A 27,561-nucleotide genomic window follows, 5' to 3' on the forward strand; every position below is an offset into this window, starting at 1 on the left:
TTGTTCCTTACGTTTCTTTTGATATCGAAATTTAGAAAAGATTGTTTTTAGTGTTCAATACGTTAAAAAACACGATCTCTGGTTACGGTTCAAACATCTGCCCTACATTGGATGGAATCCAAATGGCAAATTTTTTGTTGCTGTTGATGTGCGCATGTTTATGTATATGTTTAAATACATAGTACATTATTTTGTTGCTACCCTGTAGGCAAACGAACTAGTGCGGAACTGGTTCGGTTCTAGTGCGTTTGGAACCATGACTAGTACGCGTTAATTCTCTTTTGCATGCTAGCGACTGGCGAATTTAACAGTGCGATGTCCTAGGAAGTGTCAATTGTCCCCCGTTGCATCCCTTTGGCTCTAGTTCCGAACCAGTTCTAAATTCGACAGATAAGATCTAGTTCGTTTTGCAACCCTTTTTCTATAGTTCCGAACCAGTTCCAAATTCGACAGATGAGATCTAGTTCGTTCTGCATCCCCTTTTCTTTAGTTCCAAACCAGTTCCTAATTCGACAGATGAGATCTAGTTCGATCTGCATCCATTTTTTATACTTCCCAACCTGTTATAAATTCGTCACCTTAGATCTACATTTCTAATCAGGCTTGTCGAAACATTTCCCTTCTAAATTAAATACGATCGGTTGAAGGAAGGACAATACAATTACAAATGTTTAAACGCATTTATTAAAAATTTATAAACCACATTAGTAGTAGTAGTAGTATTAAACTTAAGTAGTAAGTAAAAAAAAAGTGCGTTCTGCTTAAAAGTAAAAATATAAGTTCACTTTGTCTTACTTGTCTAAATTTAAGCATATTGATTTTTAAGTAAATTCAGTTCTTTTTAAGCTTATATGTATATGAAGTACTTCCAAAGTTTTTGTCGTACTTAACTTAAATAAGATATACAGTCAGTCAATAAAGTTTAGGTACAGTGAAGTTTTTACAATACCGACAACTATTTTTTAAATAATTTATTTTCCCTAATTTTTTATAAAAATATGGTTAATTCTACACCAAAAACCCGAAAAATCAGAGTTCCAAACCTTATGCATAATTAAAGAAAACTGCGAATTTCCATCCAAGTATTGCAATTTACACTCTTTAGAAAAAAGTTAAGTACTCAGTTATTAGCCCATTCAATTTTAGTATAACAAAGTGCAAGTTTGAGGAAGCTAGGACTTACCATTGATATTTAGCAATTATTTTTTTTTTGGTAAGTCCTAGCTTCCTCACACTTGCAATTCATTATACTAAAATTGAATGGACTAAAAAACTTTTTCTAGAGAGCATAAATAGAAAGTGAATTATTTTAATGAAATTTTGCAGAATTTTCTTAAATTTTGCACAAGGTTTGGGACTCTGATTTTTGGGGATTTTGTTGTAGAATTGACCATATTTTTATAAAAAATTACCGAAAACTAAAATATTAAAAAAATAGTATTGTAAAAAATTCGTTGTACCTAAACTTTATTGACTGACTGTATTAACGTAGCTGTGGTGGATTGCATAAAAAAACTTATTTCGTCTTTTCTTTAAAAAAAAGGTAGCCCTGGTGGCTTGCATTTTTAAATAAATTTAGTGAGAAAGTGGTAATTATTTCGACACTTTTTTTTAAATGCATCTTTTTCTGCAACTGCATTGCCTTTGTCCTTCAGGATCTTGGCCTTTGCTTATGGAATCACTAAGTATAATGATTATTAATCATTTCAAAAACTATACCAGGGTGATAACCGACATATCCTTTTGAGACGTAGCCGCACCCTTATAAAAGGAATAAGACCCAAACTTTTCAGGTAAAAATTTCAGTAGGCTGCGTCTTTATGGCCTTTTCAATTTTATAAATTATCATTATTTTTAAGTGGAAAAATAAAACTGAAAATTAATGATAATCTGTGCGCGAAAAAATAAAAATCATAAAATAATCATTATTTGTAATCCCAAAAATAAAAATCAAATAATAATTATTTCCGTTTGAGCGAAAAAATAAAACTCAATAATAATTCATAAAATAATGATTAAATGCTGTTTAAATTATTTTACTCATAATGATTACCTTCCCTGCTTTTAAAATTTAAAATAGAATAGTTTAGTGAAAGTACCACATTTCACTGCTTTTGGACTGGTGCGGAACTAGTTACTATCGGGCCGTTTCGTTTTTGGCAATAAAGAACTAGTACTGAACTAGAAATCTGGTTCACTAGTTCGTGTTATCCCTACAGGGTATCCTACCTATTCTCCCCAACATAAACATACATTTGAAACGTAGCCGCGAATAACATTGGAAAACTCCCGCTTCGGATATGGGTAGTTTGTAATTACCGTTAACGACACGGGATTTTTAAGAACGTTGCAAGGAGCATAGAAAAAATGTCGATGAAAAAAAACTATCCTATCTTTTAAGTTGGCACCAACAATGCACACCCACAAAATTTCAATGAAATCGGTTAAGCGGTTTCGGAGATTAGCGTAAACAAACATAGTAACACGCGATTTTTATATATTAAGATTAGCGCTGTCATATAATATTAATTTCCCACACCACAAATCAATTATATTAGTTTATTATTTTTGTTCAGCTAAATCGCCACTTTTTTCTTGTGTGCACCGCTAAAAATCGCATGCCAAGGCTGTGACGCTCAAACTTTTGCTGTTACAGCAGAAAAATGGATTTTATCAAAAACTTGAATTAATTAAGACGTGACCTGGACTAGGGATCGACCCCAGGTTCTACGGAGTGGTAGAACGCACTACTCCGCCACAGCGCCGTAAGCAAGCAGCTACTAGGCAAAGAAGTTGAATTAAATTGTTATGTTTTGGCAGTTTTAACTTTACAATTCCTAAACTGTTTTCATTCGTTTGTGTAAAATGCAACAAGCAGCTATAATTAGCTGCATCCAGTAAAAACTTGCAACTTCCCTTAAAATTTCGTTTTCTGGATTTATCCCTTGCAAGTTTTTGCGTACGAAAATGCCAGGACATGAAAACTCGTAACATGTGTTACAAACTATTACAAACTATCGCTTAAAAAGACAGAAATGATTTCTACTCGTATGTAGTACGGGTCGTACCAATGTTCGTGGTAATAATTTTTTGGGTATCTCATCAAATTTCATGCTTTTAATTTGGCTAAGTCGTGTATATGTACATATCTATTTACATACTTATGTACTTATGTATATATAAATATTTGATTGCAACTTTTAATTTAAGTTTGCTATTTCATTGCTCCTCGATAGGAGATATTGCTCGTCCCACTTGGCCCAGCACACGCCTTAACGAATAATGAAAGGAATAACTAATAATACACTAATATGTATTCATATTATGCTTTCGGAAGAACACTTGGGGACTATGCACATGCTTAAAAGCTCTTAAATCAGTAAGTTAATGAGACGCCCGCACCAGTGGCAATTCCAATATGATCTCTGCTGAATCAAATTGCACGCTGTTGTAACAATACAATATACTCATATTTACATATACGTGCATAATTATTTGGTGGGTGCATGCAATTGTTCATTCATTTCTGTTATGGATGTGGTAGCTTATTTGATTTAATTGAGATTGCTTCATTGGTTTTATGTTGGGTTAGCGTGTTGGGATCACCACAATTCCCTGGAGATGCAATCGAAGCGAAACTTACTTTCGCTGCAAAAAGGGGTTGGAGTTCCAAGCTGCGTCTCACGGCGAGGGAAGCAGCAGCGGCAGAAGGTCTAGCTAGCTGTGAATGTTTTTCTTTGATGAAAGCATTTAAGCAATGAGTTACAGTTTCTTCTAATTGACCATTGTGTGAGTTCATTGAAAGCGGATTGCTCTTGTCCTAGGGGCAAAGTACGCTGTACGTACAGCCCCAACTTTATACAAGAGTATATATCCTGTCTAAACTGGTGCGCTTCTAGTACATTTAGACCCAGTACTGGTTCGCGATAAATCTCTTTTGCATGCAAGCAACTGGCGAATTTAACATGGCGATGTCCTAGGAAGTGTCAATTGCCCCCCGCTGCATCCCTTTTTCGATAGTTCCGAACTATTCCTAAATTCTATAGTTCCGAAGCAGTTCTAAAATCGACAGACGAAAGAAAAAAGTATCATGATTTTTCAATCTTTTTGGTTCTTCCGTGTGTGCGATTTTAAGTTATTTTGGAAGAAATGTATTTTCAATTTGAAATTAAATTTGTTTGAATGATTGTAAGAAATATACGTTTACATACCTTTTGCTGTAGCTGAGTTTGCAGAGGTGCTCGCTGTTGTTTCTTAGATTCCAGACGCTCCCAAGATGTTGAAATGTTAACACAAATTTTACTTTTGTATAACCAAGCTATGAAAAAGCATCTGCGAAGCACTAAATAGAAGCGTATTTGAACGAAAAAGCCGCCGAACATATATCTATGTAAAGTAAACAAGCCCCCTGCTGCATCCCTTATTCGATAATTCCGAAATAGTTCTAAATTCGACAAATAAGATCTAGTTCGTTCTGCATCCCTTTTTCTATAGTTCCGAACCATTTCTAAATTCGTCACTTTAGATATACAGGCATGTTCTGAAATTCGAATCTTTTTGAAATCGACTCGATTTGCCAAATATTTTTTAATTATATCTGATGAAAGGAGTGAATATTCTAATTGAAAACTATAAAGGAAGCAACAGCGATATAAAAGAAAATCATTTTAATGCGAGACTTAAAAATTTTTGGATTAAAAACCATCGAAAAAATTATCGAAATCGAGTCGATTTCAAATTTTCGAATTTCAGAACATGCCTGATAGATTTCTATTGAAAAAAACTGAAAAAAATTAGTTTTTTAAAAGTACTACTTTTCGCCGATTTTGGACTGGTGGGGATCTAGGTCCTATCGGACCAGTTCCTTTTTGGCGATAAAGACCTAGTACGGAACTAGAAATTTGTTTCGCTAGTCCGCGGTTTCCCTGCAGGGTATGTACATATAAATGTACAAATGTGCGTGCAGTTTTATTTGTGTTTGAACATATCGCACTCTAAATCAAAAACAGTCACAACTCATAATTTTTAAAAATTAATTTTTTCCCATAAAACAGTTCACAGACCATATTACTAACGTCCGCCAAAATTTATTCTTCATCACTATCATTGTTAACTGGAATATCTACTATTAAGATTGTCTCGTTTTGCTTGCTTCGCTTGCGCAAAAAGCTTCACCTGAACATTTGGTATATTTTTATTTATGCCCATTTTTGATTTGGTGTGCGATATGTACATACGTACCCAATTTGCCAAACGACGTCGTAACGAAGTCGTTTCCGACTCGTTTTGGTGAACAATTTGTTCGCCGGCGAGTCGCAAAAACGACTTACCGGCGGGTCGCAAAAACGACTTGCCGGCGGGTCGCAAAAACGACTCCCCTGCAGCCCGCAAGAACGATATACCAGCGAACTGCAAAACGACGCTCAAAGTTGCTAGAAAATTAAAAACAATTTTTTAGTTTAAAATAGTTTAATTGAATTCATTGAATTTTTTTCAAAGTTTTTTAAATACACATAAATACTTAAATATTAATAAAAAAGAAAAATAAGGTAAACATTCAGTCATAAAATACAAACAAAAATTTTCATATATTTTAATATAATATAAGTTTTAACAATTAATTTTTTTGTTACTTCATTTTAGTTATCTTTAAAATTAATTAAAATTGGGTTTATTTTTTAACAAGGACCATGTAGTTCAAAATTAAAGCAATGTGCAATATACGTACATACATATATATGTATATATAAAAAAATTTCAACAAGCTTTCATAAAAATTTAAAGCTTTTTAATCTTCATTTAAGAAACACATAGGAAGCAGTTTTATAGTCCATAAAATGTTAGTATAATAGAACACAGGTTTGAAGTAACACAAAACACACATTGATTTTTGGTGTTACTTTTTTTACGGTACTGCGCACTTTCATCCATATGAATTTTATGACAGAAAATGCATGCTTTGAGGCACTTCAACCTTGTATTCTATTACCAAACACAAAACATACCAAACTTCAATGGACTTTAAAACTGCTTCATATGTGTTTCTTTAATGCAGAATAAAAATCTTAAAATTTTTATAAAAGCTTGTTAATTTTTTTTATAAACACATACATGCATATGTATATTGCGCAATTTTTGAATTTTGAACTATATGGTCCTTGTTGAAAATAAACCCAATTTTCGTAACGACGTCGTTTAGAGTTCACCAAAACGACTTCGCCAGAGCGGCGTCGTAACGACGTCGTCTTCGCCCTGTTGCAAATTGGGTATGTAGGAGTATCTGCTTGTATGTATATGTTAGTATGATATAGTATATGAACATATATGCGATTATGTAAGCGATGCGATAAATAGCAAAATAATATACTTGGTTAAATTACTGGCCACAAATATTCACAAATATGCAGAGTAGGTTTTCAAAATTTATCTTAACAGGCTAACCTAATATTCACGCACGCCGCCAATTTATTGTCAAAAATTTCTCATGCACATGCAACTTGTATGAGATCAACCGAAATTGAACGGCGTGCGTATGAAGCTAACTCAATTTCCAATTTTTGTTCTGCGTGACATTTTGATTTGACGTTTCGCTCAATGAAATCAAATGCAAACGCATGCAAGTCAATTTCGGGTGACGCAAAAAAACAAATTCGACGGCATGCGTACCAAAACGCAAGCCGCGAATATTAGGTTAGCCTGTTAGTCTCATTAACCCTTCATACTTGTTTTGTTAAATGCGTATCATTCCATAAATATGTACGTATGTACGTATGTATGTATGTAAGTAAAATTATTTTTTTATATTTGACAGTTGCGAGATGATACTGAGTTCGACACGACTCAATACTGGTGTTCAGATGTCAACTCGAAACTCTTGCAAGACCCTGAAGTGCCCGCAATGTAATTGGCACTACAAGTATCAGGAGACACTCGAGATTCACATGCGCGAAAAACATCCGGACGGTGAAAGTGCTTGTGGTTACTGTTTATCTGGTAAGTGAACTAATGTACTTTCCCATATTATATTATTATTAAATGTATAAAAAATAATTACAAAAAATGTGTCAAAAATGGCTGCGGCAAGTAAATTCAGCCAAGGTATAAGCATTGCAAATGCTTACGAAAGATGAGTGCGTAGTAAAGGTCAAAAACGAAAAACAATTTTAATCAGTTTTTCCCCCTTGAACAAAAATAAATTTGTAACTAAAAAATGTTACAAAAACAATCGTAATATTTAAACCAGGGGCAAAGCTGTAATCAAGCATATCTTGATTCCTAAACCTCTGTCGAAGATCATCTCGTCAAGCATTCAACATTAAATTAACTTATTTATATAGAAAATTTATGAACACTAATTTGCAGTTACTCGTACTAAAAAATTTAACAAAACATATCAAATTCTAAAAACCGATAAGTTAGAACTGTGAAATAGGAAAGCTTCTTTGGAAAAGAATTAAACGCTCAAAATTAACAATTAGGGGATGAAAATATTTCACGAAAAAGTACCAAAAGTTATCAGAAATTTACAAAAATAACAATAAAATAATAAGAATACTTTTTTACTCGCAATATACGAGTAACCTGGCATAGATAGGGTTCGAACGATACTATCGATATTGAGTAAGTATCGATACTGGGGGTATAAAAATGAGTACTTTAATACTCGATACCTTATTTGGTGATTTTACTCGATACTTTGCAAAGTACTCGTAGTATCGAATACTTATTAAAAAACACACTTTTTAAATTTTTTCTTCCATTAGCAACCCAATTTTCTTTGCTTATATGGATTACTAGCATTCAATTTTGTCAATCACTTAAAATAAACTGAAATTGCGTGTAGTCTGTTGCATAACATAAACCAATTAAGTAAAAGTTTAATGGCCTTATTCATAAAAAATAAAGTAGGTTTAAAGAGCTTAGTAAAATGACATTATCATACATTTTTCAGTTTATATACCTTTTTTATTTTTTATGAATAAGGCCATACCACTTTACGCAAAGCTCACGAAAATGCAGAATTTTTAGAAACTTTTTGGGTATGCAGTTTTGTAACCTATTCAAGTTTACGTGTAGCCGTTGACTTTAAATTCAAACTTCCACATTATTATACTAAAATTGAATAGGATACAAAAATGCAACCCAAAAAATGTGCAAATTTTTTTTAATAAAATTTGAAATTCGTGAAAGTATATATATATATATATATATATATATGTGTGTGTGTGTATGTATGTATGTACATTTAACGTTAAAATTAGTTCTAACGTGAAAGTAAGTTTTGCAGTGCAATAAAAATCAAATATTTTAAATTTCTATTGTTTTAATTTCAGGAAATAACTAGATATAAGATTGAAGAATGAAATAATTTTAGTATCCCAAATACGTATTTTAATGAGTCCGATACTGAGTAGTATCGATACTTTTTCCCTGATACTTTTAGAGTATCGATACGATGAGCTCGATGCCAGAATGAGTACTCAGTATCGATACCAAAGTCTGAAATTTCGAACCCTAGGCGTAGAGTTTCGGGCGTTAAAAACCTCAGATGTTCGCCACTCAACGTAACAAAGCCTCATACCTAAACTTAAAAAAGGCGCAGTAGATATAAAAAAGTGTTCAGATAATCCCACAAGATAGGAACTTTGTCTCCGCTACATTCGGTCCTGAATCAGTGTCAGTTTGGCAGCATCATTAGAAATACTACCTTCAGCGTTCGAATACGCTTTAAGTTCTAGAATTGCGCCAATCACTGGTCTCAGAAAACTCCAGCAAAGTTTGACCCGATATCCTAGAGAATTGAAAAGGCTAGATGTCTGCAACCAGCGATATCCACTTCGTAGAACGATCACTTTAGACCAAAATCGACGTAATAATAAAAACGACGCGCGCAAATAATAAAGAACACAAAATCCAAGATGGGGGACATTTCCCATATCGCAATTGGGGGAAAAATTTTCATTTTGTGTTCACCTAAACAGGAGACACCTAACTGCATCAAAAAAATTATTCCTGGAAATTTTTCGTGGAAAAAATCTAAAGTGATCGGGCTATTCGGTCCCTAAAGGAAAGATTGGTCCAATTGCTCGAACAATATAGTCGTAGGTATAGTAGTTTTGTATCTAGACCAAAGATAGTTCAAAAATTTAAAGCAGTGTAATGTAAAACAGGTGAATTGTACTAAAAGTGGTCCGAATGTAATGTATAAGGTATGAGTTTTGTTCTAAAATTGGTTACAATGTCACGCAGTGGCGGACAATGGGTATGGTTAACGATTTACTGATATGTAGGCACTTAGTCAACGAATTTCCATGTGCGGCGTTGGCATGTAGAGAGAACATCCGCTTAGAAAATCTGTGAACCCCGGTTCAAATCGCAGCTGGCGCAAGTTTTATTTTTCTTTCACCTCCCCTCATAGTCAGAAGAGTTACTATTTCAATCAATTTTTCAAATTTATTTTGGGAAGACTGTCTTCCAGATCCCATATAAACTTCCAGTAAATGTTGCTCTACGCAATTCCTGATCTGCGGTTGTCGCATTTCCAAACCTCCGAGTGTACTTCTACCATGAAATCGCTTCTCATAAAAACCATTTGCCGTTCGGTGGCGACTTAGAACTTTAGGTCCCTTCATTTGCGTGATAAGATCATGCACATTATGGATAACATGATACCAAACTCGTTTTTTGCATGCATTCAAAAAACTAGAGAAAGGGCAGTTAACTATAGGAGTATTTGTTGAAAGCCGAAAAGAATGTGTAATACATAGTTTTCAAATTAAGCAACTGTTAGACTATAAAATCCTTATTTTTGACGACAAATCCCGGCCTTGGAGAGCCTTTACTTACCTGCTTTACTTTTTACAACGCTTTTATGAACTTGCAATGTTTGTTGTATGTCCAGACCACCATACTATAAATATAGCAAAGGTATTTATGGCAAACCTAGTCTAGATATCAACCTCGTCGTAGATATCATATCAAAGACATACAATTAGAAAAACTCTAGAGATAGATGTCGCCTCGCCAGAAGAAGTTTAAAATATGCACTTCATACGCTACAGCGGAAATGGACGACACGCCATTTCTTTAAATGAAATTAATTGCTGCTATATGTATGTATGTACATATGTAGGCATATACTAAATGTGAGCAAACAACATTTTGCTTGTATAGTCTTCTGTTCTCTTTTCACTGCAAGTTGAATTATTTTAGTATCTATTGCAAAATTTTATACAGACAAGACTAAAAAGTATAAAATAAATGTAAAAAAAAACTTTTTAATGTACCACGCTTTTATAAATGGACTAAAATTAGAAAATAATATTTCTCAGTCCCATAGAACTTGTTTTGATAACTTTTTATTTTGAAATTTTAGCAAAAGTCATTATAAACAATGTATGAGATTGAAAATGAAAAGCGTGGAGCGCTGCATTTTTTTGTAAGCGAGCGACAAAAGAACGCTCAACTCGGGTAAAATTTCCTTTTAGCTACTTAAGCAACCCTGTTTGTAGCTGGCAAGAAAATGTGATTAGTTTAACGGGATTTAGATACAAAAACCAATTTAAATGAGTAATTATGCGAGGTATTTGCGTAATATATATATACTCTTTTAAAATATAAGTCACGTATAAAAGGAAGCAAAAATTTCCCTCTCCACTTTCCCATTAACAATTCACAATAGAGCAGTTTTTTCACTTACCAACACTAGCCTTCAGGTCGCGTATTTTTTAACCGAACCGGCTGAGCTCGGATAAATAGCCGAGTTTGTGTTGTTGCTTTGCGTGTATTTCGTCATTTAAGCGAGTGTTCTTTTGTAGCTCGGTTGCAAAAGAATGCACCTACTATAAATGTAGCAAAGGTATTTATGGAAAATTCTAGATATCAACCTCGTTGTAGGCATCATATCAAGGAGATACAATTAGAAGGTTCTAGATGTCGCCCCGCCAGAAGAAGTTAAATATTCCGCCTAAATATATGCACTATTTATATACGTCACAGCGGAAATGGACGACGCGCCATTTCCTTAAATAAAATAAACTGCTCCTATATGTAGTATGTATGTAGATATGTATGTTTATACTAAATGTGAGCAAACAACATTGTGCTTGCATAGTCTTCTGTTCTCTTTTTTTCTGCAAGTTGAATTATTTTAATATCTATTGCAAAATTTTGTACAGACAAGACTAAAAAGTAGAAAATGAATAAAATAAAATTGAAAAATTTTAATATACAGCGCTTTTATAAATGGACTAAAAAGTAGAAAATAATATTTCTCAGTCCTACAGAATTTGTTTTGATGACTTTTGATTTTGAAATTTCTGCAAAAGTCATTATAAACAACTAATGGCTTGAAAATGAAAAGCGTGGGCGCATGTAATACACTTGAATTGATATGAAAAGTAACATATGGGTGTTTCCATACAGCCGTACGCGACATTCGTACGCTTATAGAGTAACGTAAATCTATCAAAAATAGAAGTTACAGAAAAAAAAGATTACGGTTATGTTGCAACCAAAGGGTACTACGTTTGAGAAAAGAATAAGCAGCCTCGAAACTTTGGTGTGGAAAATATCCGTTCAAAACCAGGTGATAACGTACGCGACAAAAAAAAAGAAGTGGTTTTAAGGCACATATACATATATGCGAAAGTCTGCGAATCATGAGAGTTTTTCTTTTCTTTAAAATTCCTAAACTGAGCTAAATAATGTACCTTTACAATCCTTCCATTTTTTGATAGAAATTATCTCTGGTTAGTTTTTATTAAAAAAATATATAATAACGTACGCGACATAACGTAGGCGACAGATTTTTCCCCCATACAATATTTTTACTAGTAACACATACTAAATTAAATTTTTTCAGTTCTTCTCTCCACTGTTTCGCGTTTTCGAAACCTTTTTCCGCCATCTGAATACGAAATTTAAAGTTATAAAGCCGTTTGAATTCATTTGCTTGCATTTTCGGTTTACATTTTCATGGAAACACGCATATATGCGAAAGTCTGCGAACCATGGGAGTTTTTCTTTTCTTTAAAAATTCCTAAACTAAACTAAATAATGTACCTTTACAATCCTTTCATATTTTAAGAGAAATTATCTCTGGCTAGTTTTATATGAAAAAAAAAACAATAACGTACGCGACAATTTTTCTCGTAAGTAATAAAATGTATTTATTGAGAACTCTTCTCGCCACCGTTTCATTGTTTTACAACTATTCTAAATAATTTAAATGGAAAATTTGCAATTAACATTGGTTTTGAGGTATTTGATTGAAATTTTCGTACTTACAATAACGTATGCGACAAACTTTAAAAGGTAATAAGATATATTTTTACTTCGGTTGGAAAGAAATTTTTACTGTATATCTTTAGCTGGAAGAATTCTCGCTTAAGAATTGTAATCTGCATTACCTGCGACTGCCAATATACAAATGACATAGACATACAATGTTTTTGTATAACGTACGCGACATTAGAATACTATCAGAAGCAAATAAAAAAATTACCGTTATTCGAGCTCTAACTTCTCCTTTCTCTCATTTTTATAGTTAGTTGTTATTGCAAATTTGATTTTAAGATGTAATTGTAATGTTTCAAATCTCTTAATTTAGTTAATAGGAAAGAGAATATAGTTCATTTCATTAGAGAAAACTGAGTCGAAGAGACATTCAGTTTTACTCTTCCATTTTTGAGTTTTAAAATTCCAATAAGCTGAAATACTTCTATAATATAAAAATTCTAGTATTTTTCTCTTATTAATTCGTCTTAAAAACCCTTTTCAGTTGTTTTTATTTTTTCAGTCTGGTTGACATTTTCATGGAAACACCCATATGTACGCATGTATGTGGGCATATGAATAACGACCGCTTAAAATCTATCTCAAATTTGTACTTTCGCTGTAGAATGTTATGTAGTTTGACTATTGCCAATGAAATCTAATGCTTTGTACTGCATGCGCTCCACGTTTTTCAATCTCGTTAATTGTTTATAATGACTTTTGCTAAAATTTCAAAATCAAAAGTTATCAAAACAAATTCTGTGGGACTGAGAAATATTATTTTCTACTTGTTAGTCCATTTATAAAAGCGTTGTATATTAAAAAGTTTTTTTTTATTTTATTTATTATTTTTATAACCAATTTACCAAGCTCAGGAAGAACAAACAGTAACTCCAAACAGTTTTCGTTTTATTAAGACCCGTTTAATAAGTTGCTTAATTTTAACGGGATTTGTTAAACTTTTTGAAAGATTTTGTTAAATTTTATTTTGCACCACTGCCCACCAAAAAATTATAAAAGAAGTTGTAAGAAATAAAGAATTCGCTAGCGGCGCTGCTTGCAGCGTTTATTTTATATGATCTCTAAACCTTCTACAAGGTAATTAGTGATGCCTTATTATAAAGGATTATTAAAGCTTTTTTTATATGACCTAAAGGCTTAGGCATAAGGGTATCTCAGAGAGAGAAACCTTATGAAATGATGACATCAACACTGCGAAATGTGGTGTTGATTCAAAATGAACATTTGAAAGCACATTTACTTGTATGGCTGTAGCTGAGTGTGCAAAGATGCTTGATACAATCGGTTGCTGCCGAAACTGTCTGCGTTCAATTCTCATCAGACGGACCACAAATCTTAATTTAATATTTTTATTTTTTTTTATTCTCTCTGAGAGAGAAAAAGTTAAACCTTATTCCCAATGCCATCAATACGACGAAATCAGGTGTAAAATAAGAGTTGTACCATACAACTTGTATTCCTTACAAGTTTCATGCATTAAACGTTAAGACTTACGATCATATTAAATAAGGCTTATATAAGGCGGGTGGGTGACTTAGTGTCATACAAACGTCTATTTCTTCAAGTATGCAGGTCGCAGTAATACATACACATATGTATGTACTTATACATAAATATTTATATTTAGATAGCTTTCGGAGTTCTTGGTTTAATATTTCTCATCCGAAACAGGATTGGATGTCACAATTTTTGACAATTCACCGATATGTATGTATACTAGGGTGATCCAAACATTCATGTGAAAAGGAAAAGTCGGGTTTAGTGCTCTGAACCCTTCTTTTATAGAATTCTTGAAAAGTTAGTAATAGAGAATAGTTAATAATTATTAATAAACAATTGGGTAGTGTTATTGGGAGTCTCCTGAAGAGATTCCCGGTCGACAAGTATTGATTTTCAGGAATTCTATACCATTGCTACGAAAACTTGTTTATTCTCCATATAAAATACGTGGAAAATTTTGAGCGCTTTGAGCGAACTCTATGTAAATATTTTTTGATTTCAAAATAAAAAAAAAACGGGTATAATTTTTTCGGTATAGAACAATCCTAGGGGCCACACTAATGTATACACATATATGTATGTATGTATGTACATACACATGACTAAACTTCCTCCTCACGAACAATATGCAATTTTTAATTTAAACTCTAAAGCGTGTAAATCACCAATGCGGCCAAAGTTCATTTTATCTTATCTTCTTGTAAGTAGGATCATCTCTAACGGAATAACCCTGATTTATGTATTTGAGTATAAAAAATGCAGAAGCAATGACGGGGTGATGGGCTAAAAATTAGGTAAATACATGTACAATATTTTCGCAATCAAGTACAACATAAATAAAGGAGGCATAATTAAGAAAAGGGGTCCGATAAAGGGGTGGGTTGAAAGCGTTGATTGCTCCTGATTTTTAAAACGGTAAGTGATTATCATATAAATATGCTTAATTTGCATATGACGCACGCATGGCCTACGTGTCATATTGCAAATTATGACACGCTACCCACGTACCGACAATTATTTTAATGAGCTCGTGTAATGGAGCAAAAATCAACTGAGAAAGGACAAACGAACGACACGTGGGGTTAATTTGTTGCGAGACGAGAATTAAAACGTTGAAATAGCTCATAAATCTGCATACAAATGAAAAATAATTGTGTCCTTTGTTCATCGACCAAAAATTAAAATTACGAAAGAGTGTACGCTGCATATATATGTATAATATACATATGTATGTACATAGATTGAAAATTTAGCGAATATCGAAGTTCTACAGTTGGGCCATTTTATTGTGACTATGGGACATTTTACTCCAGAATTTGATCAATTGTGAATTTTAACTATGCCGTCGGAACTTATACAACAGCGAAAGATATTTTTTAACATAAAACGATAACTAATGTATAAAATTGCTTTACCACAAATACCAAACGATTTCTTAGTTTTATTAACTATCAATGTGACTGGTGGGACACTGAAAATAACTCTATTTACCCTTGTGCACTCAAATATGAATTTTAGCCAAAGCACTTAATTTTCACGAACGATGTATTTGTGTTATAAAACATGAATTAGAAATATTAAAAAATATTTAAAGTTGTGACTAGTGTAAAGTAATTTTGCATTAAATAAAAGTTTCCGTACACAAAAATTACAACTTCTTTTGATTTTTTTTGTTATGTTTGACAATAATTCATTAAAACTAAAAAATCGCATAATGAGTAATTAAATGACAATTTGTTACAATTACAGTAGTCTGCCCACTGAGCTAAGTTAGGTTAGGTTGTCACGGCCGTCTATAAGACTCACTTAGGCTCAAGGCCGATTGTGATGTCGCATATGAGGTGCAACTGCCAATCCCTCCTAAACCATTTTGATGGAATATGGAAGATCCCTGATTTCCACACATATAAGATTCTCAGAGTTATCGAAGAATTGTCTACCCGGAGTGGAGGATCTGGATAGAGCAGGGCACTGACACAACAAGAGCAGAATCGTTTTCTCCTCCTCTTTATCAGGACAACTTCTACAGAAGTCATGTTATCTTACGCCTGGTCAGTGGACATGATTGCCAATAAGGCAGTGTCCTGTTATAACAGACTCTAACAAACTGATATTATGCTTATTTAGGCCAGTAGTAACCCAGTCTCGGAAATAAGTAGCTTGCAAGTTTGTAAGGGTATTCCTATTTCATCGTTTATATCCTCGATAGGAACTTTGATGCCAAGTCGCGCTAGTTCATCGGTCTTGCGATTCCCTTCAATGTCGCAGTGTGCCCGAACTCACATAACCTTTGGGCGAAATGACTCAGCCTTCTCGTTAAAAGAAGTGCGGCATTACATGGCTGCCATGGAGGCTTCGTAACTGATTTGATTGCCGCATGGCTGACAGTGAAGGGAGATTCCACGATGTTCGCAGTAGACACCTCCACCAACCCTATCTTTAACTATCTTCTTCGTTCAAAGATAGAATATGCCTTGGTTATAGTGCCATCCACTACGTATTGAGCGGGTCCAGAGGAAATTTATTCGGTTTGCCCTTCAGCCCCTTCGTTTTTCTGACCTTCTTCCGCCCTATACATCTTATTGCAAGCTTATAGATTTAAAATCTCTTGAATGTAGAAGACACGTCCATTCCATTATTATTATTTACAATTTGATTGCTGGCTTCATTGATTGCCCGGAATTACTTGAGCAGAATATAGCGTTTCGTTCCGCCGTTTATATTACTTCTGCTAAAGCTCATTATTGGGTTCAAGCTCCAATTGTAGGGCTCTTACTGAACTTAATAATCTATATATATAAATGCGAATGTCTGTTTGTTTATTACCTTATAACTTCTGAACCGCGGCACGGAATCGCACGAAACTTTGCACACTTATTTGCTTTTACCCCGGGAAGGCATAGAGAAAAATGGGCAGTATACTAACTAAAATTTTCATGTTGTATATCTCTTGAAATATTTGTGGTAGAGCATTGGAACTTACTGTCGAGATAAATAAAATTAATTCCATACGCATAAGAAAATATGGGCGATATTGGAAAAGGGGGCGTGACACCCCCCATAGGCGTGAATTATTTAATCAGCTCTAACTTCGGAACCGTAAGTCACATGAACTTGAAATTTGGTAGCAAACATATCTATGGTAGATGCTTATCTTAAGGTATATATAAATGAGTTCGTAAAAGGAGGCGTGGAATTTTTAGTGAGTCATAACTTCGGAACTATAAGTCACATGAGCTGGAAATTTGGTATGCAGACATATCTATGGTAGGTGCTTATAGTAAGGTATATATAAATGAGTTTGTAAAAGGGGGCGTAGCACTTAACAAAGGCTTGGAATTTTTTATCAGCCATAACTTCCGAAACACAAGTCACATGACCCCTTTAATTCCCTCTGACGTGGGGTGAAACCCGCGTGTAAGAGCTAGTATTCCAAAAACGTTAAATATTTCTAATTGGTAGTCTTTCCAAAATTTTATTGAATCTGTAGTCTGCAGTAGTTTTGAATTGAATTGAATCCATTCCTTGACTTTCAGCCATCTATGTATAAATGGACGGACTCGCCACTCCTTAGAGCGTCTCGTTTCCACTCTTCCCTTGAGGGTAGGCGGCTCATACACCGCTGTAATGGGAGCAGGGTTCGGAAGTGCGTAGGCCACCAATCCCGGCAGCCCCGGAAGTGCCTTTGATGGTGTTGTTCTCATCGCACCAGTTATGGATGTGGACTTTATCCATATTTGTAAAGTTTACCACCATACATATCTTGACAGAGAATTGGGAACTAGTGCAGTATAGCCGATGAGAAAAAAGGGAGTGATCCGCGCCTTCTCACTGATTTTAATGGTGTAAACCATTTTTGGTGCAAATTAATAGGGGCACCGCTTTTCAAAATGTGGATATGGTTTGAAAGATAATTGCAAGGCCTTTTATTTTATGTGCATATTTATATATAAAGGGTGTCCCAGAAGTAACGTGCCAAACTTTAGGGGAAGGTAGGTGGGGGTGAGCTCACTGATAAACAAAAATTTTCAGGTAAAAGTGTCACCGTTTTTGAAATATTTAAACTTCTTTTAATAAAAGAAAAATCGTGCCCTTTCATGTATTTTGTTTAACTGCATCTAAAAACAAGGCTATACTTAGTAAATTTTTTATGTAAAATACTTCCAGATATTTGCTTCTGCATATTCAAATGCAATGTAGTTAAAATATATTAAGGAACCATCATAAAATTAGGACTATTTTTGGATTTTTAACTTTTTGATATTTTCTTCCCCAACTTTGACTATCTCGGGTGAAAAAAAAATGTACTGAGCTATAACTTTACATTACACAAAAAAAATTCCTCATTTCATAAAGATTTCAGAAAGGTGCCACACTCACTGAGACACGCTAGAATGTATTTAATAGATTTAAATTGAATTTGCTCTTGTTACCGTCAAATGACATGCTAAATAGTACAAAGGTACATTATTACCTGCTCCTGACATTATTTTGTGTTACTTACCGGAATTAGTGAAAGTGGATTTTGTGAAATTGGACCCTTCGAACATTGTGTTATTAATACTATGACAGAGAACACGCAGTATACGCCGCATGAATATGCGGATATTCACCTAATTTACGGTGAAGCTTGCTGTAATGCCAGAGCTGCTCAAAGACTCTATGCAGAGCGATACCCCAATCGTCGACATCCGGGTCGTGAAGTATTCGCCCCGGACCCATAGAGAAATATATGAAGGTAAGTGATTTTTATACCTTTCTTGTTTGCTTGCCTGTTAACTATCATTTTTCACTTTTTAAGGTCGCATACCTGGAAGGCGTGGCGGCGAAACAGGACGTCCTGCAACGGTAGATGTTGAAGCTGTGTCAGAGGAAGTGGAACTAGGTCCATCGACTTCAGTGAGAATGATGGAAAGACGGACGGGAATACCAAAAACTACAGTTCACAAAGCTTTACAAGACCATCGATTTCATCCCTACCACATTCAACGTGTTCAGGCTCTAAAAGAAAGAGATTACCTGTCGAGTGTTAGATTTTGCCGTGAAATATTGCGAATGCATGAATCAGACCCCAACTTTTTAACAAAATAATTTGGAGCAATGAACCATCATGCAAACGTGATGGTTATTTTAATTTACATAACCTTCACAGTTGGCAGATAGAAAATCCTCACGATTTATTTGTCAGATATTGGGACCTGTGGAACTGCCGCCAACGCTCAACTCTCACAGTTATTTAGAGTTCCTTCAGGAACGGCTTCCAACTCTTTTGGAAGATGTACCCTTAAACCTGCGGCGAAGACTATGGCTGCAAAATGACGGGTGCCCTGCTCACTACGGGCGTGAAGTAAGAGCTCATTTAGACGAAACTTATCCTCGCCGATGAATTGGACGATACGGGCCAATCACGAGGCCCGCTCGATCGCCAGACCTGAATCCATTAGATTTTTTCTACTGGGGCTGTCTTAAGGACAAAATTTATTCAAAAACAATTCAAAACGAAGAGCATTTGCGGGAACAAATAAATAGAGGTGCTGCTGAGATAGCCCAATTGAGTTAAGATCTCTAAAAGTGCCTTTTCTTAAAAGGTGCCGAGCTTGCATTAGAGTAGAAGGTCGCCAATTTGAGCATATTTTATCAATAAATGAATAAATTTTTCTTCAAACAACTCATGTATATCTTATTTCACGTGAACCAATCCATCACACACAATATTGATAGATATAGCCCTTGTTATAGACTCTAGTCCGAATTCCGGTAAGTAACATAAAATAATGTCAGAAGCAAGTAATTATGTACCTTTGTACTATTTAGCATGTAATTTGACGGTAACAAGAGCAAATTCAATTTAAATCTATTAAATACATTCTAGCGTGTCTCAGTCCTTTACCCACAAAAGCGGCTATAACTTTTTTTTCTATTCAAAACAGTAAGTGTGGCACCTTTCTGAAATCTTTATTAAATGAGCAATTTTTTTATGTAATGTAAAGTTATAGCTCAGTACATTTTTTTTCACCCGAGATAGTCAAAGTTGGGGAAGAAAATATCAAAAAGTTAAAAATCCAGAAATAGTCCTAATTTTATGATTGTTCCTTAATATATTTTAGCTACATTGCATTTGAGTATGGAGAGGCAACTATCTGGAAGTATTTTACATAAAAAATTTACTAAGTGCTGCCCGGTTTGTAGTTGCAGTTAAAGAAAACACATGAAAAGGCACGATTTTTTTTAAATTCGAAAAAATGTAAATATTTCAAAAACGGTGACACTTTTAACTGAAAATTTTTTGTTTATCAGGGAGCTCACCCCCCTTTACTACTCGGAATTCTCCTTTTTGTGTTGCCAGGAAAAGGGGGAAGAACTTCTTCCTGCGTAGGCGGTCTTCGGCCGCACTTAGGGATTCTAACCCTCATGAAGTAGAATTCTCCTTTCTCTGCTGCCGAAGAAGAGGGGCTGAATAACCTTTGCGGAGAACACCTTTTGCGGAGAACACCTTTCTGCGTAGGCGGAATTCGACCGCACTTAGGGATTATAAGCCTCACGAAGTAGAATTCTCCTTTCTGTGCTGCCGAAGAAGAGGGGCTGAACACCTTTTGCGGAAATCACCTTTCTGGGTAGGCGGCCTTCGGCCGCACTTAGGGATTATAACCCTCACGAAGTAGAATTTCCCTTTCTGTGCTGCCGAAGAAGAGGGGCTGAACGCCATTTGCGGAGAACTTCTTCCTGCGTAGGCGGCCTTCGGCCGCACTTAGGGATTATAACCCTCACGAAGTAGAATTCTCCTTTCTGTGCTGCCGAAGAAGTGGGGCTAAACCCCATTTGCAGAGAACACCTTTCTACGTAGGCGGCCATCGGCCGCACTTAGGGATTATAACCCTCACGAAGTAAATTTCTCCTTTCTGTGTTGCCGTTTTATATGGAAAACATCCTCAGGCAACATGTGCTTAAACCTAACTATATAAAAGTATATATCAATTTAAAGGTATTTCTGCGTTTTCTAATGAACACTTAATATAGTTAATTACGTATTTTTTTAGAAAAACATAAATTTTTATTAAAAAAAAGGTTATAATTTCGTTTTTTTTAGTTTTCCTCAAAATATGTATATAAGATATATAAAGCTATGTATATCAAATAAATGGTCTATCAATTACCTTTCGAACCATATCCACATTTTGTTTCGAAATATAAGCTTTTGGAAATATTGAAAATTCCACCTTTACCCTCCCTAGCACCGCCCCTATTAATTTCTACCAAAAAAAATTAAACCTTTCAAATCAGTAGAAGGGAGCGGACCACGCCCACTTTTAATTTTTATTTTATCTCAACGGCCGCTATACTGCACTTATGCTCCGCGAGATAGCGATCACAATATCGTCGGCGTATGCAATTATCTTCCCACCAATATCTTCAAATTCTTGGAGTAGGCATATCTACCCCTTACCGCGAACCTTTTTATGTGAGATTCACCTTATCCTGCGCTTATTTCGCTCCCCCTTCGCATTCGCTTGATACACGATAATAATGAGCTGCTTACCCCAGGCTTATCAGCGATGAGATAAACGCTGCAGGAGATTCGTTGTTGAAAGCACGCTGGATGTCCAGGAATACAGCGAGGGTTATTCTTTTTGCAGTGCAGTGATCTTTCAATTGTGTGCTCTAGGGAGTGTGATGCTGTTTCAACTGACCTCCCCTTATTGGAGGCATGCTGGGCTATCGAAACTTTTCTGTCCACCTTATCTTTTTGTTTTTGTTTGTATTTATTTTGATCTTTATCCTAGCACAGCAATTAAACAAATAACGTTATATTGGTCTAATTAGTCGCTCTAAAGGTTTGAGCCAGAAAGATGACCCGATTAGTCGGGCAAAAGTCTGGTGGTCTCGCATGTGTTGTTTTTCCCATTTGTGGGGTATGTAATATTGTCGTAACGCTGCCTCAAAGCCTGGTTCGAGTATGTTTGCAATCATTTCCTCTGTATGCTGTGGGTCAGCAGGAATGATTCCGTCTGGTCCCGGAGACTTATACGGTAAGAAGCTGCTAATAGCAGGTTTTATGTTCTCCTCTGTTATAATGTTTGCTGGGAGGTCATCGTTTTTGACTTCGATGGAGTGTTGGTGGACTTTACTGCGGTGGCAATCCGAAGAGTGCATTTGTATTAGAAGCTCCAATGTTTCTTCGCAATAGCTGTCCAGTCACCATTTTCCTTGATGCTATTATTGCTAGTATACGTTGGTAGCATCTGTGCGTAGCGTCTTTAAATTAATTCCAAGAGTTGGATCTCTTAGCTTTGTTAAATTTTGATCTACACTCTCTTCTCAGGGTTGCAATTTCAGACAACCACCTTAGAGGTTTTCGTTTTCTACCTGTCGCCCTGTTCGGTCAGACTACTTTCACTGCACGTTGAAATAATTTAATTAGATCATCAAGTTGATGCGTTGAGCTTCTCTGGGTTGCGGGGCCCGAAAGGTTGTTAAAAAAAGTAGTTTGAAACTGTTTCCAATCTGTTTCTTGAGATTTAAGACCGCTTGTTGTTTATTTATCGGTAGGGTTATGTTATAAACTACATACATAAAAGGCGATGACTTTGGAGACTTTCCAGTCATTCAACAGTTCTGTTTTTATTTTTGGGCCTAATAACAATTTTTATTCAGCAATTTTATTGTGCTTTAAGCCGCTTTTTCTCAAAAATCCAATGATTTGTAATTACACGCGAGGCACTTGTACATTCTACTAAAATCACCCTTTATATTGCCACTAATAATTGAATTTCACTCTTGATCGCTTCAGGCCATTTACCACACTTTCCACTTGGCAATGCTTACTCTACCTCTGCAGCCTCAATGGATGCAATGCATAATTCAGCAACCATTGTATACGTAACTCTGTTTGTCTTTTTGTCGTTGTCGTCAAGCTTAACTAACCAACGGCCCAAAAAGGATGCGATTCCGACCGCGTTAGCCCAGAGGGGCTTTAGTTGAGTGGGCATGCGAAGAGGTGTGTCGAGTCATGGGGTGCCTTTCCTCATTAATTATACTCTGGTAGGAGTTTAACCTGCTGCATTTGGGCTGTGGGGGAGCGAGTCTCTCGATACAGACGAAGTTCAATCTCGTCCACGTCAGGTAGCTGTGTTCCTGGGAGTTGATGTAAGTTACAAACGACTCCCTGTGAATGTCGTTTGTTACCTGACGGTACGATGTCGGGCCCAGTCGCTGTTTATCAACCTCTGGACCTCGTCTGTCAGTTCGTATAGATACCTTCTGACGAGCCTAGACGAGGGCTCTGCCGCAAGTAGATGTCTATTCGGGGCCCCACGTCTGTCGTACCCTACCAGGAACTGCTTCCATAGCATTGTATTTTTTATTTATTTATTTATTATTTATTTATTTAAGAAATGAGGTTGTACCTGTAAGACTCAGTCTTTTGTAGTACATCAACAGCTTTCAATTACAAAATTAAACCGCAAAATCGTCTGATACAGACTTATCTTAAAACTAACTTAAAAATATAATAGCAATAAATTTAAATACAAACAGTTATCTTAAATTAAAAAATAAAATAAAAAATAACAATTAAATAAAAGTAAGATTAAATAGTAGTCATTTAATAGTCACTCATTGCAGTTGGGAAACCCAAAAAGAAAAATACAAAGCAAAAAAAAAAAAGATGGAGAAATAAATAGAGAAAAGAGAGCTGTTAAATTGCAATCGCATTAATCACACAGAGGTGAAATACTTGTGTATTACTTTCTTATAGTTGCTCCTATTCAACACAGCTTTGATAGTATCAGGAATGGAATTCCACAGCCTCACAGCATTAACAAAAAATAGCCGAGATGAGGGCAAATAGGCAAATTTAGGGATAATCAGATTTTGATGCCTACAAGACTTAGGTAATTCTAACTTCTCGTGAAGATATTTCGGTGCTTTGAATTGTACGAGCTTGTAAATATATATACAGTTTCTGGCCGAAAGATATTCAAAAATGCCGCATCCAAGAATTTTGTTTTTCCAGAAAGAGATGTGGTCATATCTTTTGAGGCCATAAACGTAACGCGTAACATTATTGAACGCAACATCAATTTTGTGATATGAAGTAGAATCAAGTTTACTATACACAAGCTCAGAGTACGTAATGTGTGGTACAATGAGTTGAATTGCTAGTTTTCTCCTAGTCTCTAAAGGCGTGAACGAAGCTGACATTCTCAATCTACGTAGAACAAAATACACATTACTAACAACTTTATTAATATGGTCAGAGCAGCTCAACATAGAGTTAACAACGAAGCCTAAGTTTCTAACTTTGTCAGTAAACGTAAGGACACTATTACCAACAAACATTTTTGGAATATCCTCAACATGTACAACATTGTTACTAATGGGTAACACATATGACTTCGCAGCATTTACGCAAAGACAATTATCACGGGACCATTGCGATATTGCAGACAAGTCACTATTTATTTTATAACACAAATCTACAACAAGACCGACACGGCTAGGCAAATACAATTGAATGTCGTCAGCATAGGCATGGACATTAACATACTGACAAACAGAAAATACATCATTGACAAAAAGACTAAACAAAAGGGGACCAAGCACGGAGCCTTGCGGCACACCGGAGGCAACAATACAGGATTTTGATGACGCAGATTTGCACATCACCTTTTGACTTCTTCCCTCAAGGTAGCTGGTCATAAGTTTAACAGAGCTATCGGAGAATCCAAAGTAATATTTAAGCTTTGTACAAAGCAGGTCATGATTTACTAAATCAAACGCCTTAGTAAAATCAAGAAGGCAGAGAAGAGTTAAATTACCTTTGTCAAACTGTATTCTTATGTCGTCAAGTATTTTTAACATAGCTGTAGAGCAGCTATGCTTTGGTCTAAATCCTGACTGCAACGGAGATAAAAGATTATTTTCTTGAACGAATGATAAAATTTGCTCTGCCATCAAAGACTCACACACTTTTGAGAATACTGGCAAAATGCTTATTGGCCTGTTGTCACTAAGTTCAGAGGCGGTATTCTTTTTAGCGACAGGAATAATCACAGCTTTTTTCCACTCCGTTGGAAAACACGAAGTTGTGAAGCAGTGATTGATTATATGTGTGAGAGTTCCTAGAATGAATGGCAGCACAAGTTTCACAAACTTCAAGGATATACCATCCTCACCAATAGCATTAGACTTGACGCTCATAATTGCCTTCATAACTTCTGCTTCTGTAACTCCATTAAATTGAAACTTTTCTCTCAGTGCAAAATGGCTATTGAAGTTTTGAGTTAGAGAACTGTCGCCGCTTTTGCAGGCACCAGTAAAATATTCATTTAGAATGTTAGGGCCAATTTTACACTCAGTTTTATGTTTTCCATGCACATTAAGGTTTTCCAAATTGCGCCATAAGTCTTTTGATGGTAGTGATGGGTTCAACCTGGAGTTACAATACAACCGTTTCGCTTGTCTTGCAATGGTGGTAGCTTTATTTCGGGCAAGTTTGTATTGCAACCAAGCGAAGTCCGTGTTGGTTCTTTTCCATTTCGCATATAATCTATTACGAGCTTTTATAGCAGATCTGACATTACTATTATACCACGGACAAGAGCTATTCAAAACGCGAACAGTACGAAGAGGAACATGGACATCAAATAATTCAGACATAGTTTTACTTAAAAAGTCAAGTTTGGCATCTACCGACTCAACAAACCAACATGCATCCCAGTCAACATTTAACAGATCATCAGTCAGGTCATTAACATTTACAGACTTAAAATCACGATACATAGAAGTAACACTATCAGCAGGACAATTAAACGTTACATCTAGTGCGCAAAATATTAGGTCGTGGTCGGAGATAAAACTTATTTGGTCAAATTTAAGAATATGGTCGAGGCTTGACGTGATAATGAGGTCTAACAAACTAGGACATGAATTGTGCGCAAATCTTGTTGGTATGAATTTGTTAACTACAGCAAGACCTGCAGCAGATACATGATCCAGTAGTTTATTGGCATATGAGTCATTCATAAGCAAATTGACATTGAAGTCACCACATATAACAAAACGCTCATACTCAATAATAAACAAAGACACCTCAACAAAAAACGAATCTAACATGCAACATCTATGAGGGTTGTATACACAGGACACTAGTATTTTTGTTACATTGTCTGAAATTTCGGCAATAATGAATTCTGTATCAGTGTTTTTTGATGTTGCTAAAACACTGATTTTCAGGGTGGATTTACAATAGATTGCAACCCCTCCCCCCTTTTTTGTTGTTCGATCAACACGAGTAAGACTGTAGTTTGGTATACTATAGTAAAAATCAGAAACATCAGTATTAAACCAAGTTTCTGAGACGCAAATGACATCTATATCCGATTCACTAAATATATCCCTAACATAATCCAGTTTTTTGCTGTTCAGGCTCCGCGCATTAAAATGCACTACTTTAAGATCTTTATATTGCTTGCACAAAATACCTAATAATACCTTTTGGTTTTCATTAATGCTGAAGGCGGATTTCCTAGAGGGCTTTAAATCCATCACACTGAGCAGTTGAAGGAACAACTAAAAATGGCATTAAACACATGAAAAACATAACAGAAACACAGATGCATGTAAAAGATGTGATTGCAATAAGTTAAATTAAACAAGAAAAAAAGGAAAAATGAGAACAAATGAAAATAACAATAAGTCAAGCAAAATAGCCTGAGACATAGAAACAAAAAGGTAAACAAATAACTACTTAAGAGAATTGGCCGCAAAGAGAAAGAAAAAAATACATAACTAAATGACTCCAATAACTTAAATATAGCATAAAGAACAAATTTCCAGACAAACATATATAAACTTAGTGCTACTATTTCTGCGCTCTACTGCCGATAAGAGCATTCACTTCAGCTTTGCTGCTCACCAATTTAGCCTCTTCACCTGCCTTAAGCCTCACAAAAACTTTCCCGCGTAAGGAGAACGCCGACGCTAGCTGCTTCTTCCGCCTGAGCTCAGAGGCAAATGTCATCACTTCACACAGCTTTTTTGGTAGTATTGTGCTAATTGGCGGGAAACATTTGACCCTCGTCATGTAGGTGGTGTTCTGGCGACATCAGAAGGCATCCCGGGGCCGCCCAGAGTGCCGCCTTTTGGCAGGTCTGTAGTTAAATCCAATGCGTCCTACTAGTCCCCGACGGCTACACGGGCGCTGCATAGTTAGGACCGGCTAATTTCCTTGTATGTTGCAAACAACGTTTACTTGACTTGAAAACCGCGCGGCGGTTTTGTACTCTAGTGACAATTGCGGTTGTATGCGCCGATAAAGAGAGCCGACTGTCGAAGGATGCTCGGAATATTTTTAGGTTGTTCGCAGTCGGAATTGTTTCGCCGTCGACGTGAATTTCCAGCATTCTGGTGTTTGAGAGAGCTTCGAAATGCAGAAATTAAACAGAAGCCGAATAAGTTCCCCACCTTGTGGAACACCTTGTTCAATTCTTCTAGGTTATGATTCCCTGCAGGATAGAGAAAGCTTCAATGCCTTAGTAGCGTGAAGTGGCTGACGGTCTGAAACGCATTTGACAGATCCAACGGTTCTACGACTTTTCTCACAGGTATGGTGTCGGTTAAGGCCACGGGCTATCTGAGTGTTTATGTCGTTAAGTTCTGTTGTTGTGCTGTAAACTTTACCTAAGCCATTCTAATGCCTCACTGGGATCAGGTGGTACGTGAAGTGCGGTAGTAGCAAGGCCTCTAGTGCTTTCGCTACCTTAA

General features: G+C 35.7%; 1 protein-coding gene across 10 annotated transcripts in view; it reads left to right on the plus strand.

The window, feature by feature from the left end:
* Nucleotides 1-27,561, plus strand: part of LOC118745727 (zinc finger protein 2) — a 611,899-nt gene that overhangs the window by 390,861 nt on the left and 193,477 nt on the right. For all 10 annotated transcript variants that reach the window (XR_004993690.1, XM_036479353.1, XM_036479355.1 and 7 more), the window contains exon 5: nucleotides 6,812-6,993. Coding sequence is in view for 9 of the 10 variants with exons in the window: in XM_036479353.1 (XP_036335246.1) it covers nucleotides 6,812-6,993 (182 nt within the window). In the remaining variant the exon portion in view is untranslated. The remainder of the gene's footprint in view (nucleotides 1-6,811; nucleotides 6,994-27,561) is intronic.

This window comes from Rhagoletis pomonella, unplaced genomic scaffold, assembly GCF_013731165.1.
Source record: "Rhagoletis pomonella isolate Grant_MI unplaced genomic scaffold, Rhpom_1.0 Rhpom_scaffold_00009, whole genome shotgun sequence".
Lineage (NCBI taxonomy): Eukaryota > Metazoa > Arthropoda > Insecta > Diptera > Tephritidae > Rhagoletis > Rhagoletis pomonella.